Raw genomic sequence first — 20,258 nt, forward strand, 5'->3', positions numbered from 1 at the left:
TGCAATGAGAGTTGATAAAAGTACATTATATACAGTTATGAATTTGTCAAAATGAAACACAGAATTCTGCATAACTAACCCATTATTAAATTTTTAACAATGTATAAGTAATAAAGGAAGAATACTTTAATGACTAAGTCTTAAGAGTTTCCTATAAATTCTAAAATATTGAAAATTTATTTTGCATAGAAATAGTTACTAAAAAAACTCAATGTACATAGAAAAAAGGGAAAAACTATGAACTGAAATTACAAAGAACAAATTTGCATAATTCTTTTACAGCATATTAATATTTATGAGACTATATTTAAATAAACATTAAGATAATCAAAGGAAATTGAAAAAAAAAACCTATGTTTTATGTAAGAACCACAGAGAAGGTTATTGGATGTGAGAAAAGGGACCATGTTGAGAGCAACTTTAGTGTGGGCCTTATTTGACTTCAGTGAATCATAAGCCTGCTACAAGTTTGATACATTTTTCAAACCAATATGAAACACACTGTCTATGCAAGAGTACAGTCATTTGATCAGACTGTTCCATGAGGAATTTCCTTTTGTATATGAGTCTTTGGCAGAAAGTCACAAAAATCAACATGGTCTATTCACTTGTGATAATATGGCAGCCTACTGATGTAATAAAATATTGATTTGTACCAGTTGAAAATGACTAGTAGCATATTAGGAAGTTCTTTTATATCTGTGACATCCAGATAGCAAAGTGTCTACTAACTTGGTGCATCTCCACGGTACCTTCATATAATCACCTGGGAAGCTTTGAAGATATCCACATGATGTTAGTGATGTGGCTTCATCCTTTGTTTTGGGTATTGTGATTTTGTGACAGGGTCTTACTAGGTACCCTCACCATCTGGTAAACGACAATATACACAATTTGGCTTCAAACTTGCAGCAATCCTCCTGCCTCTACCTCTTGAGTGGTGAATGCATGCTTGCTGATATCTGAACATGATCATGACATTGTTTCCTATTCTTTTAGTCTCCAGCACAGATGAAACATTTTGAAAAAAAGAAAAAAAAAAGACAAACCACTACTATGAGTTAGAACAATATTCCAACTGAACTGAAACTATCAACTTGATTTTTTTCAGGCTATTGTACCTATCACTCAAAAAACAGGCACAAAAAATAGATCTGATATTGATTATGGTCACTAGCACTGATTTGCCCAGATTTTGTAGTTTGCTGCTCTACAGCTGAGATGGAAATCATCACCTCACCCAATCTGAATGGCTATCCTTGGGACAGATGTTGAGGAGAGTATAAGGAAAGAGACTCTTGGTGGAAGAAAAAATAATATAGCCATTATAGAAATCAGTTTAATAGTTTCATATATGTATGCATATATAACTATACATACACATATATATATGTATACACACACTATATATATATATATATATATATATATATATATATATAAATTTGGTTCAGTATTCTATTCCTGAACATATAGCCCAAGAGTTCATATCCTACCTCCTACTACAGGAAAACTTGCACACCTTGGTTTACTGCTGCATTATTCATAGTAGACAGGAAATAACACTATATAATATTATTCAGTTGTAAAGAAAAATGTAAAATGAAATTCCCATGAAAATAGATGTCCTTGGAATGTATAATATTACATAAGGTCACTTGGTTACTATAAGATTACAAAAAAATTCAGAAACAAACAAACAAATATCTTATAGCCCAAAATGTATTTCTAAGGTGTGTGTGGGGGGGGGAGGGTAAAATCTAACCATTTAGAGTTGAAACCTAAAGAGGATAAAGGGCAGAATGTAGAGAAAGGGACATGAGTGATGAAACATGGTGAAAATATGAATTTAACATTCTGTGTACTGAAGTAGAAAGAAGTAATTTTGCATTTTAAAAACAAATTATTCCAATATATGTTCTTCCTTTGACTCAATTATTGTGAAAGTTTGGCTTCCCTTAATCCCACTGCAATGGGATTAAGTGCAATGTAAAGTAACTTGACTCATCACTTTTGTCACATTGACCAACTTGGACAAAAGTGATTTATTAATTTTTTGAAATTGTAATTTAAATAAATCATCTTCCGCTTTTCTTTACTCCCTCCAAATCATCCAAAAGAAACTTCCCGGGTGGAGGGGTTTTATAACCTTTTTTTTTCTATTTTCTGTTTAAAATAACAATGCCTTGTTCTTTTATAATTTTACTAATTATTTATTTGATGTGCTATATGCAATACATTTTCTAAAAATAAAGTGTCATCTGTATAAATTTGTATTTGGAAATATGCTTAAGATTTTCTGCTTGCATCTGTATACAATGAGACTCAATGGAAAAGGAGAAAAGGGAATTGTCTTTACAAAGAGTTTCCCAGAAAACACTTAGAGTGCAAGCAGCTGTAATTGTCACTGTTGTAGACGTGCAATGCCTTTTATTACCAGGAATTTCTCTTTCACTGTCCTTGAGAAAACAACCCATTTATATTGTTTGGTAGAAACTGTAGCCAAGATTCCCTACTGCATGTCAGACAAGACTACAGTGAGGTAGATGTGCATGCTTCACTAGGAGGTTTGATTTTTATTTTTTATTTATTAATTTTTCAAAGAGCAAAAAAAAAAAAAAAAAAAAACAAGCAGATGTGGCTATTCTGAGCAGTCACGCCAGGGATATTGTTACTCCTTTGATTTTGATTTCTTAAACTGTCCTATCTCCCATCTGCTCTGAAACCTCCCCATTTTTCATTTTATCCTCAATTCAGCAAACAACTTCACAATTTTCCATGTTGTACTTGTTGCTAGCAAAGCAGATACACAGTTGAGAAAATTGTATAATTGATCAAAATGCACATAGATATGATAATACTGTATTTTTACCTATCAAATTACACAAAAGTAAAAACTTCAGAAGATAGTCAATTTGCCAACTACTATGAGAAATACACATCATATGCTTTTCTTGGAATTACATTTTAATTCAAACATTTTTATACACATTTAGAAGGAAATAGCATTAAGACCAAAATTATTATCAACCAAAACATTTTACCTGTTGCGACTTATTTTAAGAAATTATTTCAATATACTTTCAAAAATGCACATAACTTCATAGAAACATTCTATAAAACATCTATTAATATAAACATGCATGTATTTTAATGTGACAGATATATATACAGATAAATTATTTAGTGGAGAGGGAAAGGCAGGGAATGTGTCTGGGAGCTTAGGGACTATAAAGAGGAAATCTACAGATGAATTAAACTCATGGGAACTTACAAACTCTAGACCAATAGCCATAGAGCCTCCACAGTACTGAACTAGGTCCTCTGCATGTGAGAGACAGTTGCATTGTTTGGTATATCAGAGGTGCGTCTAATGGCAGGACCAATATGTATCAAGGTGGAAGAGCTATGTTGCTAGAAGCCCATTTGCTAGGGTGGAATATCATGCTCAGCCTTAGTGCAGGGGGGAGGGGCTTGGTCCTGTCTCAATTTAATGGACCAGGCTTTGTTGACTCCCCCTCCATGGGAGCCCTTACCTTGTGGAAGGAGTAGATGGGGGATAGGCTGAGAGATAGGTTGGGGGGGGCAGAGGAGAGGTGGGAGGGAGAACTGTGGTTGGAATGCAAAATGAAATTTAAAAGAATAAGCTTAAAAATTATTTAATGGATATATACAATAGATTGTTCAGGTCGATAAACTACCACACCACAGTTGCAGGGAAGTAGAAGTACAAGGGAACTTACTTTTTTTTTTTTTTTTACACAAGTACCTTTTATAGTGAAGGTGTATTACAGTTACGTAGATATATATGTATATAAACTTCCATTTATTTACTATAAAAAGGATTAGAGGATATTAGGATACATAAAATGTAAAGAGGAAAGCCAATCATGCGATACTTCAAGTAGTTGAAAAGAACTGAAACGAGAAAACCCTTATAAAAATCAATATTATTATGGTGTACTTACACATACACGATAAGCATGTCATTACTAATTATCAGGTAATATTACCACCAAGAGTGCTACAAATGAGTGTCATTTACTGAAGACATACTATGCAGTGATGTGTCTGGAAGACATGTGCCCACTTAATGTCATAGCTCTCCTGGGAAGTCAGTGCCATTCCTCTCTGTATATGTGCAACCCTGATGCACACCATCCAGCTCCAGTTAGGCTGAGGAGATTAACTTTTAAATGGGTTTTTCCTCAACACTTCAGAATAAGCTACTTCTGTGAAGTACAGAGAATATTCAAAAGCAAAGAAAAGCACAATCTCAAGAAACCCTCTTACCTAGCTAGGCACATGACTTTTCCTAGCCTTGATGCCATTTGTTAAGACTTGCTGCCTGTGACTAGTTGTTAACCTCTCTAGCTTAGCTAGCAGGATATGAAGCATGAAAAGGCAGCCTTCAGAATCAATCTTAGGACGAGTCTGCCACTGATGGCAAAGAAGCCCTGTTCGACACTACTCAGTGTTTGGAAACCTGTCCTGAATGGCAAGCAGCAAGGGGTGTGAGAAATAGACAATTACAGTTTTGGAAGACTATGATAATTGGGCTATATTTACATATTTTACATATGTTATCATGGTACTAATTTTATTCAGTTTTTAAGGGAACAATAGATTTGAATACTTAGATTCTAGTTCTTGGGGAAAAGTCTCCAGGACTTATTTTAAACTCTACTTGTTTCTGCTTTCTTTTTGTCTTTTCAGGGTACACAAAAGCTTATTCAGCTTCTCTCTGCTTTATGTGGTGTAATGTTTACTGCCATGCTGATAGAGAGAAAAGAGGTCACCACAGGAGGATGACATTAATAACTTAATGAGACCAAATTAATGATAATTTAGTTCAGTCTATATTTATTTCATCAAAAGTTCATGTTTCAGGTTGGAAATATAATTTTATTCCACTTACATATTAATAATAAACTATGTTATAAAAGAGTAGTATTCATTAGATTTTGCAAATAATAAATGATAAAATTATATTATTACTTCTAATCTTTGTTAATTAGTTTCTTTTTCAGTCTGCAACAAATCTATACTTAATATTAAACAAGTGAAAGACAGCCATTCTTCAAACAAGGTTTAGTAGTTTTAATTCCGGCTCTGTGTTTGTGTGTGTGTGTATGCATGTGTCTTTGTGTGAGTGTGTGTGTTTTTGATATGATTAGTAGTACATACACTATTTAGAACACACACCACCCTGAAGTGCATTTCTAGCCACTTTGGAGAACATTATGTGTGTTTGTTCTTCTTATGTAGTTCCCATTGTTTGTTATCGCATACTGATCCCTCTGCAGAAGTTAAATGTCTTTTCTGTACACATCACACTGGTTATTTAATTAGTAACTATTAAGTGGGTCAATGATAATGAAGTTATCCTCATGCTTACTTACCCTGGCATTGGTCCATTTCCAGAGAGACTGTAAACCTGACGAGGATTTAGTAGGTACTGGAATTTTCTGTAAATTCTATAAATGTGAAAAATAAGGAAGGCAGGCAATTTAGTGAAAACAATAATAATTTTTTCTAGAAACATTACATATCTCAGTTTCACAAGTATACAGGTTTGTATTTAAATGTATTTGATAAATTCATCCTTTATAATATCAGATGAATAATGCTCAAAGAACTAATGGCTCTCAAAGAAAGGACACAGACATAAAGATAATACAGTGTGAAAGTCTGAAATGATGCTCATGCTGCCATAATGCAACAACTGCAACTCCAACATTGAATAATATTTTATTAATTATAATTTAAATAAGTATTTAAAAATATTTCAGCATAAAATACTTAAACTTATTCTATTAATAAATGGCTATTCTTCTCTCCACAGATCTCAATATTGTTATGGATCTAACTAATAAAGATAAGAATTATCCCATATGGAAAGTAGGGTTATACACTTTATAATGTACAGTCTTGTAAGTAAATAGTGTAGCCTCATTGCTATATAGATCAAAAATCTATGAAGTTATTCAAATAGGTAAATTTTAAATACTTTGTTTTCTGAAAGAACCCAATCTATTACCTCATGTCCAAATCTGCAAAAACCAACCAACCAACCAAACATTTTTAACTTAATTTATTATAGTACTTTATTATTATTATTATTATTATTATTATTATTATTATTATTATTATTATTATATAGTGTTACAAGAAATACAAATTCTCACTTTTGTCCCTTTCCCGTGCTTAAACAGAAAGGTTATATCAGTTCTTTGCCTTCTAAGGCAGCGGTGTCTCTCATCCCAAAGATGTTTCTACCCGCTAGTATCAGTCACCTGGTAATATGCAAACATCTTCATTGTGAGCCAACAGTCTATCTTTTAACTTTTGCCTTAGACTATAACCTTTGTAAGATGCTTCTGGTTGACAACATGCCCTTTCACGAATCTACAATCTCCTCCATTCATCTGGTGAACATCTATTTATGTAACGCCCAATACAAGAGTACTTATTCTGAGATTTCTCAGTTTTCACAGATATTTCCTCCTCTGAACTACCATTGCAACCATATTAAAACCTTTCTGTGTTAACACTCTCTTTGTGGTTTTGCAAAATGTGTTGAAATGCCCCCATCACTAAAACTTATGTATTTTACCCTAGTGGTAAAAGGTGCTAGTAGAGTTTTGGATGTGCCCAGTAGGAGCTGTTTGAACAAATGATATGTGAAAATTTTAACACCTGTTGGCTATTACAGGAAGCTTTGTGTGAATACATAATTCTGTGATATTTTTAACAATAAAAGTAAGAAAAAAATGTAGAAAAAAGTTAAAAGGAACTGGCAGTATGGAGTCCTATTGGGAAATAAATCTCTCATAGGACAATTATTTACATTCTGAATATCCTTTAACACATCTTTTAACTTTATTTGTCAAATATTTTATTCTTTGAGACATTTACCCATGTGCAAAATGAAGCATGGTCATCGTTACCCCACACACACCTGTTTCCACTCACTGGTTTCATTAGTGAGGACAATGTTTCTTTGATCCCTCTTAAGTATATACACATGCATTTGTCATTTGTAAGTTGAACTTGACCATTAAACATAAATGTAAATGGCCCTGAGAACTCACTTGCAATTCAAACAGAGAACCTTAGCAATGGCTGTGCTCTTGACTGAAGGTCATTTCTGCTCTGGCCGGCAAGGTTTTCCTCTTCACTGTGAGCACAGCCTTGATGAAATAAACTCAGTGGTAGGAAAAGGAGGATACCTCCTATTCAGCTGGATCCAATGACTCAGCCCTTGTGATCATAAGGTGACCTTCAGCCATGTATCCATCCCCTCCTTCAGGTCCTCTCAATTTTTGGAAAACTGTCCACTAACTCCATTTGATACTACCCATCTCTGCATGGTTATGGAACCATCCATGGATCATGTTCCACCTGTCAGGTATCACAGCCTCAAGAGAATGATGGCCCACCCCCAGCTAACAATAGCCACTCAGGAGTAGGTCTCTTGAATATCTCTACCATCTATACTGGATTTTGCTGTCTTGATCTTGTCAGGTCTTCTTGAGATAAACATTGCTACTTTAAGTTCTTAATTGAAAAGCTTTATTGGGTTTAGAAGACAGAATTTTCCAGAATGTTTTCAATGATCTAGTAGTCACCCCATTGGTGATTAGTATTAACTCAGCTGATCTGGCTGTTTCTGTTTACAAGTGTTTTCCTTTCTTCTCTTATCACTTCATATGCATTCCTTCTTAGGCTGTGTCTGCAGTGATAAGTTGATTGTTGTTGAGACTTGATCCTGGCTAGCTTAGAACAAACTCACACTATGAAGCATGAGCTAACCTCATACTCCCAATGGCCATAAAACCAAGCATGTACCACAATAACCAGTTCGGTTTTCTTTCTTGATTTCTATTTGAAATAATTTACTTTGGACCAGCAGCAATAGTACCAATGCCTTGTGTTTATTTGTATCCTTTCTTTTGGATGAGATTATAAAATATTCATATTTTTTGGTAGCATTCAGGGAATTTTCAATGATGTAATGATTTTATTTTTACTAATTTGGATGTCCTATCTTTTTCCTCTTCCATGATTGCTTTCTATAGATTTCTAGTACTACATTCAATAGTGATGAAGTTGTTATGGTTGTCTTTTTTCAGACCACAGAAAGAAAGCTCTCAGTTTTCCTACATTTCTCATGATGCCAGTAGTAAGTTTTTCATGAGTGAAACTGTATTATGAACAAGTTAATTTCTTCTATATCAAATTTCTTCAGAATTTTTCCATTAAGGGTGTTAAACCTTGTTGTTCAATAACCTTTTTTTTACATTGTGAAGATGTATGTTTGTGATGGCACCTTCTGATTAGTTTAATAAAGAGTAAAATGGCCAAATAGTTAGGCAGGAGGTATAGGTGGGACTTCTAGGCACAGACAGGACTCTGAGAAGAAGTCAGAGAAGCCAGCGAGATGCAGAATGATTTGTGCACACAGAATGAGATAGAGATAAAAGCCACATAGTCAAATGCAGATTAATATATGTATATAGGTTAAGTTATAAGAGCTAGTTAGGAACAAATCTATATTATAGGCCAAGCTTTCCTAATTAATAACAAGTCTCCATATCATTATGTGTGGGTTGGCAGCCCAAAAACATAAATCTAAGTATGAAATCTTCTGCATTCATTAAGATGCTAATATGGATAAAACATCTCTGGACTAGGAAAAAAAATATTCCCAAAATATGTAACCTGATGTCAACATTCATAAGAATTTAAAAATAGAAAAATTCTGATTAAAATTATAAATATAGCTAAATGGACATTCTTGAAAGAAGACTGTGGATAGTCAACAGTATATGTGAAAAAACAAAGCAAAACAACAACAAACATTCTTATCCCTACCACAAGCCCTTAGGGGCAAGCAAGTGAAACTACAATGTGCGATCACTTCATCTAGTAACAATGGCTATTATTAAAAAGACTGAAGACTGTTGAGGATATGGAGAAAAACTACCCCTTATCTGCTGTAGGTAATAATGCCATATTTATTATTGGAAAGAGTAGAGGCATACTTCCAAATCTTAAAGACTGAAGTACTTTTTGATTCACTGAACAATATGTATCTAAAGTCATTAAAATAATGTTTTAAGGAACCACCTGCACATCCACACACACTTTACTATGGCTCTCAACAGCCAAGTACTGGAAACAAGCAACATGTCTACCATCTTCTGAGCAGATAAAGTACATGCATACAGACTGACTGTGAATGAACAGCACAGAAGCCTGTTGTTTTGTTACCCCATGGATAGACCTAGATGATAAGTACAGTGAACTATGGACAACTGGGTAAGTACAGCATGATCACATTATGGAATATAAACATGATGATCTCAGAGGTGAGAGTACATTGTAACTTAGCAAAGGCTGTGGTAATCATGGAGAGGGAACAGCTGTGAGAAGGTTTGATAAACGGGCACTAAGGTACAGTTTCATGGGAACAAAATGTCCTGATGTGCTGTTGCCCAGTTATGTAGCAAGAGATAATGCACAATTCATTAGGCTAGTAAAAAAAAATTCAGTTTTCACCACAAAGAAAATGATAATCATTTGAGGAGATATGTTTAGCCCGATTATACATTAAACAATGTATTAAAAACACCATACGACAGCCTGTTAATAATTAACATTTTCATGTTCTTCATTATTTCTGAAATAAACTGAATTACAAAGGCACAAGTAATAAGGTTTTCAGAAAAGTAACTTTGCATTACTATTTAATATCTATTTTCACAAGTGAGGCAACTCATCTCTTTAATGAAATATTGTAGAACTTTAAAGATTTGAGTCATTATTAGCTTAAATATTTGCCAGAGTAAAACATAATTAAATGCTGTGAAAAAGCAATAGTTTACTATATTTTATGGGAAGAAAAAAAATAAACTTCATTTAGTCAACATCTCTGAAAAGTTAAATGACAGAAGAAAAACTAATTTTCAAATTTTATTGGGATGGAAATCTTTGTCATTTGTTGTAAACAACAATGGACTCTGATCTACAGTCATTTTTTAAAAACCTCTTTTCATACATGAGACTAAAAACAACATCCCAGCAGAGTTAAGGAAGGTGTGGCTGATTTTATAATTTTATACTAGAAAACACTCTTCAGTTTGCTGTTCATATTTGTGTTACAAATTATGACTTAATTACTAATTCATTGCAAAAGTAAATTTTAGGTTATTTTGGCTAAATACATACTGAGATGTCTGATGTAGTTAGTTTTTATTCATATCAGATATGTTATGATTCAACTAGGAAAACAGTATCATGAATCCTAAAATGTACACATAAAATCACCATAATATATTTTGACTAGATGTTGCATATAAATTCTATTCCCTATAATGGCTGTGATTACTTAGGGCTTACCTGTTGACCACCTAGAAAAACAATTTCAACTCAACATTGTTTATGAATACCTGCCATATACCAACTCTTTTCTAGGAGGCAAAGGTCATGGGGGGGGTAGAAAAATTGAAAATACACACATTCTGATAGTTAAAATACTTACAAAAGGCCATCATATGAAAATTTCAAATATAAAAGAGAAGTGATTGATAGCAGTTTGTTACATTTAGGTATTAGAAGTAATGTTGCTTACATCATGAATGTAGTTTATCTTTTTATTCCTATGCTATAGAAAAAAGGGAACAACTTTTAAAACATACCGTTCTCCTTGCTTCCCACCACTTTTGGGGTTGACAAAAACTAGAAGTGGATGTGTGCCAGGAACAGGAGTGATCTAAAAAGAAATATGGAGAAATTAGTAGGCTATAGTATGAGCAGAGGAAGCAAGTTATCTCTCATTATAGAAAACCCACTTACAAATGAACCTTTTTTTAAACTGTGTCTGTAGCCACCATGAAAAGAATAACGGGATGGTGAAAAAACAAAACTCTCTGTTTGTGGAACATTCTGTAATCTAGCAACAATAAATCAGTTTAAGAGAAACAAAGAAACTTGTTACATATAGAAAAGCATCTTCAGGCAGAGTGCTGCTAATTTAGAGCTGGTGTTCCAAGTGGAATCCATCTCCCTTTGGGGGCCTCTTTCAGACTCAGTGTTCTAGTCCACACCATTTTGCCTCAGCACTTTTTCTTTGTTTTGAAAACAGAGTCCCGTCAAGTCATGCCTATTTGAGCACTGACTGTGGGTCTCCCTTGTAAACGGAGTTGGCAGTGATCTCTGACTGTCTTGTCTTTAACACTATTTATTCAGCTGTGTATAAATAAAGTGATGTGCTTCCTGGTAGAATTTTAAGTTAGGAGGAAGTACACACTAACTACACAAACACATGAAGGAATCTGGACTCTGTAGAGAAATGGGTCAGGAAGGAAAATAATACTGGTCTTGTGCTGATACAATGAGGACACCCGATCTTTGTTTTAGGTATCATGGCAAAGAAATTTTGTATCTGCTTCCATTGTTATTAGGTAGACACCAAGAAAAATTTATACTAGGTGGGAACACAATTATTCAAAGAATATTGATACAGTGTTTAAACTCATGAAACCAACAGGAAACATTAAATATTAAGTTGGGAAGTAGATTCAGTTTATTCTTGATGTGGTATTATTTCTCCCCTTGAGATGATCCTTAAATATTTAATGTGACAATTGAAAGCGATCATTTTATTACATCATGCCCTTTATGCTCTCTGTTTTAATGATATCAGTTTAATTATTTCTTCCTCCAAATCTTAAGTGAAATGACATCTTTCTAATTAGTTTGTGCAATAAAGAAATGTTAAAATCTTCACATTGGCTAAATGTGAAAGATGAATGAGCTAGTCTTCATTTTTCTACTGTAAACCAACTAATTCTGGAGTCAGTCATTGTGTTTACTTTTCCCTACTAAAGAGAATGAAGGTCCTTCTGTCCTATTTTACCTCTAACCGGTTCATCAAGGGCAGGAGAGCTGTAGGGTCTGTAGTTACTTCCTGTTCCTTCCTGTAACAAATGTGCTCAGTTAATGTGAAAGAAGTGTCCACTATCATAAAGCCTACTCTTGATGGCATGAAATAGCTGTCATATTTACTCATCAAAATAACTACAGTGTGGAAACAAAAAAAAATTCTATCTGAAGACTGGCATACAAATTCCTTTAGATTCCCTCATATTGCAAAACTGGAACTCTTTAATTTATTCTATGCAAAAAAGGGGGGATAATAATACATTGTATTTTAACTTATTTTAAGTTTAAGTTAAATTGCTATTCATTGGTTTTATACATAAGCATTTCAAAATAAGATTGGGTATGTGTGCATATGTATGTGTGTATACATAGGTATATGAGTATATGTGTGTGAATGTATATTAAGTTCATGTGTATAAATGTCTTCTTCAAATACTTCTCTATCTTATTTTTCAATATTAAATATCCCAGTGTCTGTAGCTCATTAATTGTTACAACTTTGGTTCTCCCTGTTTCTCACTTCACAGTGCTCATATTACAAGAGCAAAGTACTGGGGAAAGGTGGGTACTGGGGAAAGGTGGGTACTGGGGAACTGAAGTCAGATCCTCATTCTTGCATTGCAGCTACTTTCCTGACTGAACCATCTCCATAGATCATAAAGGAGGGTTTTGAGCAAAGAAATGAAAATTCAAATATTTGGGGTAATGATCTTTCTCATTCCTAACCTTACATGGTTAATTATCATATCGGGTTATATTTAAAATTCATTCTTGATCAGAATTCTTTTGAAATATTTTGAAATGCCTCTCTGAGATAATTATTGAAATATTTAGAAGGATAAGTATAAATCATTGTAAAGACAGTTAAAAATTTGGTTCCAAATTTCTATACCCTTATGAAGTAAGAAATACATCTCTGAGAAGACTATAATAAACAGTTTTGTATATGACACAAAATTGTATTTCTGTATATGTACATATATGCATATCTATATAATTTTGAGGCTAGTAAAATGACTTATCAAAATATAAGAGAACTTGTTTGGTTGCACCATTTCTTTCTACACCATTGTATTTTTAAAAATAAAACATATCAAAGACATTTGTGTATTCCATCAGTTACTGTGGATCTGTGCTCCTTTGAGAGAGCCTGACTAAGTCCACCTAATACCCATTGTCTCTTCACTTGGTGCATACGTTGGAAGCAGTGGCTATGAGGCTCAGGGGTTAAGGGAACATAAAATGTTTGCCAGACCAGATATGTTATTCAGGCAAATATGGCATATTTTTCTATGCTCAGAGAAAAAGCTTTAAAATTGTGTTAACCTTTGCTTCTATAAAAAGAAGGCCTATCTACTTGAGTAAATGTGGTGCTAAGTAGACAGAAGTCTTAGTTTTGAGAGCCAAAGACCTGCAGTGCTGTCTAGTCTTTGTCAGGTTTGATAAGTTAAGATGCTTTTGCTCCGAGAAAAGGAATGGTAAGAATAGAGTTGAGTGATCTTCCCTGTCTTATTTGCATCTTGGTAGCTTGTGATGTTTACAGAACATGAGTGTATCCATATGCATATGTGTACAAATATAGATGAGTGTTTAAGATATTGAACTTCCAGTGTCTTGTCAGGTAAGAGGATAAATAACAAGTAGGAAAGCATGTGAATGTCTCTTCTGGTGAAACATTGCTGGCAGTTTCTATGATTGCACTCCTCTGTCCCCATTTCTCTCAGCACACAGAAAGGACGTGTGAGCACACAGTGAGCTGCTTGCTCTCTCCAAAACCCAAAGAAGAGACCTCATAATCAACAAGTTTGCCTGTGACATCCATGCTCTTGAGTACCTCAAACCTCCAGCTGCATGAGAAATAGTCTCAAGTGTAAGCCATAGCTGTCTGTAGCACTTTGTCATTGCAGACCCAAGATCCAATCACTAAATGACTGGAACATGTACTCTCTAAAGAAAGAAGAGAATCAGATCGAATCCTCTCCTTCCTATCCAGTGTGGGTCTTGTCAATTGAGATGGCCTAAAGGTAACTGAAAATGCCACAGACTGAGTCCTACTCCTAATGAAAAGGTGGAGCTGTTCCAGCACTCCAGGTAAAGAGACCCAAAAAGTAATGGTGATCTTAGGTATGCCATTGCTTTGTTTTCTCTCTCTCTCTCTCTCTCTCTCTCTCTCTCTCTCTCTCTCTCTCTCTCTCTCTCTCTCTCTCTTTTAATTCTTATATGCTGTATAACCTAAATGAAAAACAAGGACCATGTGTGCTGAGCACATGATACATATAGAATCAGGCACAGTGAAACTCTTCATTGTTCCCCAATCATACGAATACACATACTCCCTCAGAAAAAGAAATTAAACACTTGATAGGAAAACCACCAAAGAGCTCCTATTTTATCTTATATTATGCCACTGTCAGTTAAGGTTATTGACATTCTTGTTTTTAGCCACTTGCTTAATAACTTAAAGTTTCTCAGATAAAAGAAGATATGAAGTTAGCATTAAATGTGGTACTTTTCCTACTGAATTCATTCAAATTCTGCATCCTGATTTTGAGAGGTCTGTCTAGGGAAATTAAGTTCCTTCTTTGCAGAACTTGGTCTAAAGCAAGTTGAGTGTGTCTTAAGTCCTATTAGAGTTAAATATTATTGTTATAAAACATTTTGAAATACAGTATAATAAAGTATTTTTTCTGAAAACTCAAGCATTGCTATACTGAAATATTAGATACATTTTTTTGAGATGACAAAGCAAAAGAAATAGCCATCAACAAACCATCCTTTTAGCCTAAAACTATGCACACTTGAATGTGTAATTCACACAGCACATAAGATCATTGCTGAGTTGATGGGAGATGTCATTCTGTATATGTTTCTCATACTGGTTAATAAATAAAGCACTGTTGGCCAATAGGAAAGGAAGATAGGAGGGACTAGGAGACAAGGAGGAAGAGGAAGTAGTAAGGAGGGGTCAAAATGGAGAGTCTGGAGAGAGCTGGATGCCAGCCACCTTCCTGGTAAGAAAAGGCCATGTAAAAATACATAGATCAACAGAAATGGGTTAATAATTAAAGGCAGAGCTAGCCGATAAAAAACAAGTAACCGGGCCAACAGTATTGTATCAAATACAAAGTCTCTGTGTATTATTTGGGGCTGGCACGGCATCAGGACGAGACTGGGCAGCAGGCCGAAAAGCCGTACTCCTTACAGATGGTGCCCAACGTGGGAAGAAACCTTAAGATAATGACGCCCCCTTTCCCTACCCTTGGAATTTTGGGATAATAGTCATCGTCTTTGGGTTGGTTTTAGTTATTTAGGATCGGGTGATGCTTACACTCGGGTTTATCTTTTAGACAGGAATAGGGAATGGTTGGGAAAGGTATGGTTTAGATGGGATATAGGTAGATTAGCCTATTTTCTTGAGAATTTGAGTAAGAATGGGATAGTATTTTACAGCTTACATTGTTATGTATTCTTATGTGGTAAGCTATGTAAAATTAAGTTTATATTTTGTTATATTGTGTTAAATCTTTCCACTTACAATGTTTTATGCACATTATTTTTTACCATATTCTATGTATGTATACTTTTCTTGTTTTCAAGACATTTTATATATTGATATAATTTGGGATATTTATCTTGCTGTCCTTTATAGTTCTACCTCTTGTCTTGACACTTATACTCTACCTCTATTTTAAGGATTTACATGTATGTGTATGTAAATAGTTATATTGTTTAAGTATTTGTTCCTGCTTTACTCAGGGAGGTTTTAATCAGTCTTTTTAGCTAAGTTCCTGAGTATTACAGATTATCTTCACTCATATTTCCTGTACCTATGAGATTAGTCAGATATAGATGCTTAAACTTCAATCACTTCATAGACATGCAGAACATGTCATTTAAATGTTTTAATATTAGTACTCCATTGACATGAGACACTGTTGCTCCTGACAACACCGTGCACTTTCCCGAAAAAATGTTGGACACTGTTGTTGCTCCTGCTGGATTTCATTCTCACCTCAGCTAATGGCCTGTTGGGCAAAGAACTGCCCCCACCTTGACCACTGATTTGGACATGCGGTCCTATGTGCTTGCAGGAGACAAATATAAAAGACTGCTTGACCTTGCCAAGTCAGGGTAAGACAGCCATTCTACCTCCCTGCTGTTGTTGTGGTCTGTCAAGTTCTCTTGGCCTTAGCCAAATCTGGGTGTACCAACATTGCCAACGTTGCTGTAAGACCTAGGGTGACTGTTCAGGTGGCATGCTGTTTCTGTCCTTGCTGCACCTTTTGGAAGTTGTCCATCTGCATTTCCTGTCTACTCTAGTATTGTTAATTTCCTTCTCAGGTCTTGATGAGGTTAAAGATTAAACTATCACAACTATTATTCTCTCTTCCTAGTTAGATATATTAGGTACTAGACTTACGTTTTCCAGCTTAGGACAACTCTATTGTAAACTCCATTATGCCCTCACCCTAGGACTAGATATGTAGATCATTTTGTTCTTGAGTTTCCTTTTCTTAGAGCACACTTGTTATTCACTGTTTTGTATATAGTTTTGTATTAAGCCTAAATCTTTTCTTTAGACTAAAAGGGGAATTGTAGTGAGATAGTCCTTCTGTGGCACTGACCACGCCCATTGGGGGTGGAGCCATGGGCGGAGTGACCTGTGGAAGGAGGTCAGAGGGGAGCCAGGAAAGGCTCTCTTTCTGGCGTGACTGGGACAGGAGAGGATCAGGTTGAATTTCCTGGTGTTCATCTGTCTAGGTTGTAAGTTATTTCTCCCTGAATATACATCTATTCGGCCTATTTGTTTATCCTGATTCTTATTTAACCGCGTTAATTTTTATCATTTAAGTCTTCCATATTCTCATATAGGGGAAGACAAATACTGTAGATTTAAAGAATGTGACTCTGGAGTTAAGATAGTTCATCACCTCCCTACCAAGCCCCCTGCCTTCAGTAACCTCATCTTATTCAATCATTCTGAGTACCATGAGGACACGCTTTACATAAAAGTCCATAGTCATTCTTTCCCTGAAATTATGGACTTAGCTGTTGGTCTGACTACTTAGTGTTATATACTTGGTCATCAGGAATTTTTCCTCTAACCACAATCACCCAAGCTCTTCAGTATTTCAGCTGCTGTCAACTCTGCCATGTTTGTCATTGCCAGTTACATACAAACTATCCATTTAGTCATTTCACCAGTCTGATTCTATTCCCAAAACATTTCTCAACCTCCAAAGCTCTATGGTGAGCCTTTAATCCTATAACCTTTAATTGTCCATGGTAGTTATGCAATGGCCAACCAATTCTCTAATAAACTAAACTTATCAAGATTGCATCTTTTAAAATAGATGGGGAATCACATCCTTTTCCTACTCACATCAAAAGTCAAAGTTTTCAGGAAAACTTTCTAGGACTTGGAACACACAATACGTGTTACTTCTCTATAGTACTATCTACAACTTTCTGTGTTGGCTTTCTCTCTCTCTCTCTCTCTCTCTCTCTCTCTCTCTCTCTCTAGTTCTTGGTCCTACAGCTCAGGAGGTATACTCTTGATACTGATTAGAGTTGCCTATTTGCCATAAACCCAAATGACTAATGATATTGCCAATTTGAATTAGTTACCCATGTATTACCTTCTGGGCTGTCTTCCTTAACTATATACAACTCCAAGTTTTCGTTTTGATATTTGTCTTACTCAGCTCTGTCTTGCATAGTATTTATAATATAACATTTGTACAGACAGGTGAACTCAGGTGACAACTTATATTCCTTCTCCCTTTCCAAGATAGGGTAGCCCTGTGTAGCCCTGGCTGTCCTGAAACTCACTCTGCAAATCAGGCTGGCCTCAAACTCAGAGTCTGCCTGTTTCTGCTTCCTGAGTGCTGGGATTAAAGGCATGTGGCACCACCATTATACACCCCATTGAAAAATTGTAGTTCTTAAAACTATAGACCAATAACTTTGCACATAAACAGGTACTTAGAATGATTATAAAGATCAATTAGAAAAAAGTTAGGACATTGTAGAAACTGATCAAAGAAATGAACTGACTTGTATGCTTACTGAGCAGTTGTCATAGTGCATGTGTTTATGTTAAGTGATTGGTGATTATGAAATATAAAGTTAGAAAGATAACATGGTAATGAATTGTATGGAACAACATACCAGTTTGTATTAAGGTATTATGTATCTAAATCATTTTGTCATTGATATGAAATATTACAAGCTGGATCCTTTCATTCTCTAGTGATATTTTACCCAGAAATTTTATGTAATGTTTAGGATCAAGACAAGTATCTCAAAATGAGGTTGAACAAATTATTGATTTTTACTTATTTGTTCACACATCAGATTATCCTCATTATTATTAAAGTTCTTGCACGTTAAAAATTGACATTTCCATTACACTTGATATTGTGTTTGAAGTGTAAACCTATGGTATGAGGAGCAATGACAAAGACAGAGTGCCAAGCCACTGCTATTTGAAGTCCCCTAGGACTTGGGTTAATTAATGAGACTCATCCTAGAGTTATGCATGATCTATTACTTCCTCTAATTAGAAATAATAATCCTGATCATTATACTGGTTAGCTGAAAAGGAGGAAGATGAATGTGCCTAACTATGATTAATCTTCTTTAAGCAGTGTAGACCTCTCATGTCAATGAGTTATATGCAAACTGGGCTGCAATTCAATGCTTTTCCATGACATGGACATTTTAAAGCTCACAGAGAATTAATTCTCTGGTATATATTTTTATCTTACCTCAAAAAACCCCAATAATTATTTTGTCCCAACAATGATAAGCAACCATAATATATTTTCCACTTTGCACAAAATCATTAAGAGTTTTTCTTTTCAATTTTTACATTCTCTTCAAAACTATGTAAATTCCCATATCCAAGGTGAATTCAATTATGTTGTGGATAATACACCAACTTATCTAAACCTTTTTTCAAACTCACAGTTTTATTTTTTGTTACTGTTTTGTCTAAATTGATGATTGAATTGGCCAACTGAAAACTGTATGTGACAATTTCATATATCAACATTGTTATGAAGGTTATTACTGTCTTATAACCACAAAGGTAAAAAAATATTGATCATCTGTGTTTTAATATTACCGTCCCTGTCAATATAAAGCTAAATATATCAACTTTGCCTCAATAAATATTAAAATATAACTTATATCTATGTCACTGCATCATACCAAACTTCCATGTTACTCTGAATACAACATTCACTTCTTACTTTAAAGTGGGATCATTCAATTTTGACTATTTAATCTTAGGAAAGATAAAACATAGTCATTACTGTTCCAGTGAATACATTACTGTTGTTTAAGACCTTGAAACAATATTTAAAAAATGCATGAGAAAACAAAGTGTTCAGACGTTTAACACTTACACAGGTTTGGATTTGTTGAATAAGATAAAAGATATTGTAGGCATTAAACACAGAATCTAAGCCAAAGCATTCCTCAGTCAGACTTTGGCTCTATCATCTACTATTGGCAAGGACATGGAGAATTTTTTAAATTTAGAACATCAAAACAATAGTTTCTAAAGTGATAACAAGAAGTATAAAGACCCCAAGATCCTGTTAGTAGAGAGAATCATCAAACATTAATGTATGCAAAATATAGGTAGAATAGTGCCATAGTGCTAAGGAGCAGAACAAATGATCCATGCCTGTTTTTCATAATGAGAAATATGTACCTAATATGTACTTAAATTTACAAATTGATCTTTTAGGCAGTAACCCAGAGTTATTTGCCATTTTAATTGATTAGTCTTTCTAATTTTTGTATTAAATGTAAGTGTTGATTGTCTTTGGCAAAAATTTTTCGGATCACACAGTCAAAGTTTTGCTATCAAAATTGTGAGTAGATGTCAAATTTGAGATGAGTCACATGTAATATTATTAAACATGTTGATATGATTTCCAAAATGACACAGACATAGTCTTATATAATTGAATTTTATATACATGAATATAATAGCTTCTTTTTAAAATTTCTTTTTATGCTTGCATTTAATTACTTGGGAAAGAGTTTCTATTTGTAATATAACTTAGTAAATTACAAAAAAAATATCTCATTGTCCATAGGTAAGCAATTATTTGTTGCTGAAGTTTGTTGCCCCAACATGTCTTGCCGCCCTTCTAAGCCCCAAGAAAGCACACAGAGACATATATTAATTATTAAACTGTTAGTCAATGGCTAGGGCTTCTTATTGGTTAGTTCTCTCTTAATTATTAACCTACTTATATTACTCTAAATATTTCCACGTGGTCATATCTTAC

The 20,258-nt window shown here is 34.4% G+C and overlaps 1 protein-coding gene across 1 annotated transcript in view; it reads right to left on the reverse strand.

Moving 5' to 3' along the window:
• Positions 1–20,258, reverse strand: part of Dgkb (diacylglycerol kinase beta) — a 702,490-nt gene that overhangs the window by 404,942 nt on the left and 277,290 nt on the right. The window contains exons 16-17 of the mRNA XM_051175084.1: positions 10,704–10,777; positions 5,403–5,477 (exon numbers count right to left, since the gene is read on the reverse strand). Coding sequence (XP_051031041.1) covers positions 5,403–5,477; positions 10,704–10,777 — 149 coding nt within the window. The remainder of the gene's footprint in view (positions 1–5,402; positions 5,478–10,703; positions 10,778–20,258) is intronic.

This window comes from Phodopus roborovskii, unplaced genomic scaffold (assembly GCF_943737965.1).
Source record: "Phodopus roborovskii unplaced genomic scaffold, PHOROB, whole genome shotgun sequence".
Lineage (NCBI taxonomy): Eukaryota > Metazoa > Chordata > Mammalia > Rodentia > Cricetidae > Phodopus > Phodopus roborovskii.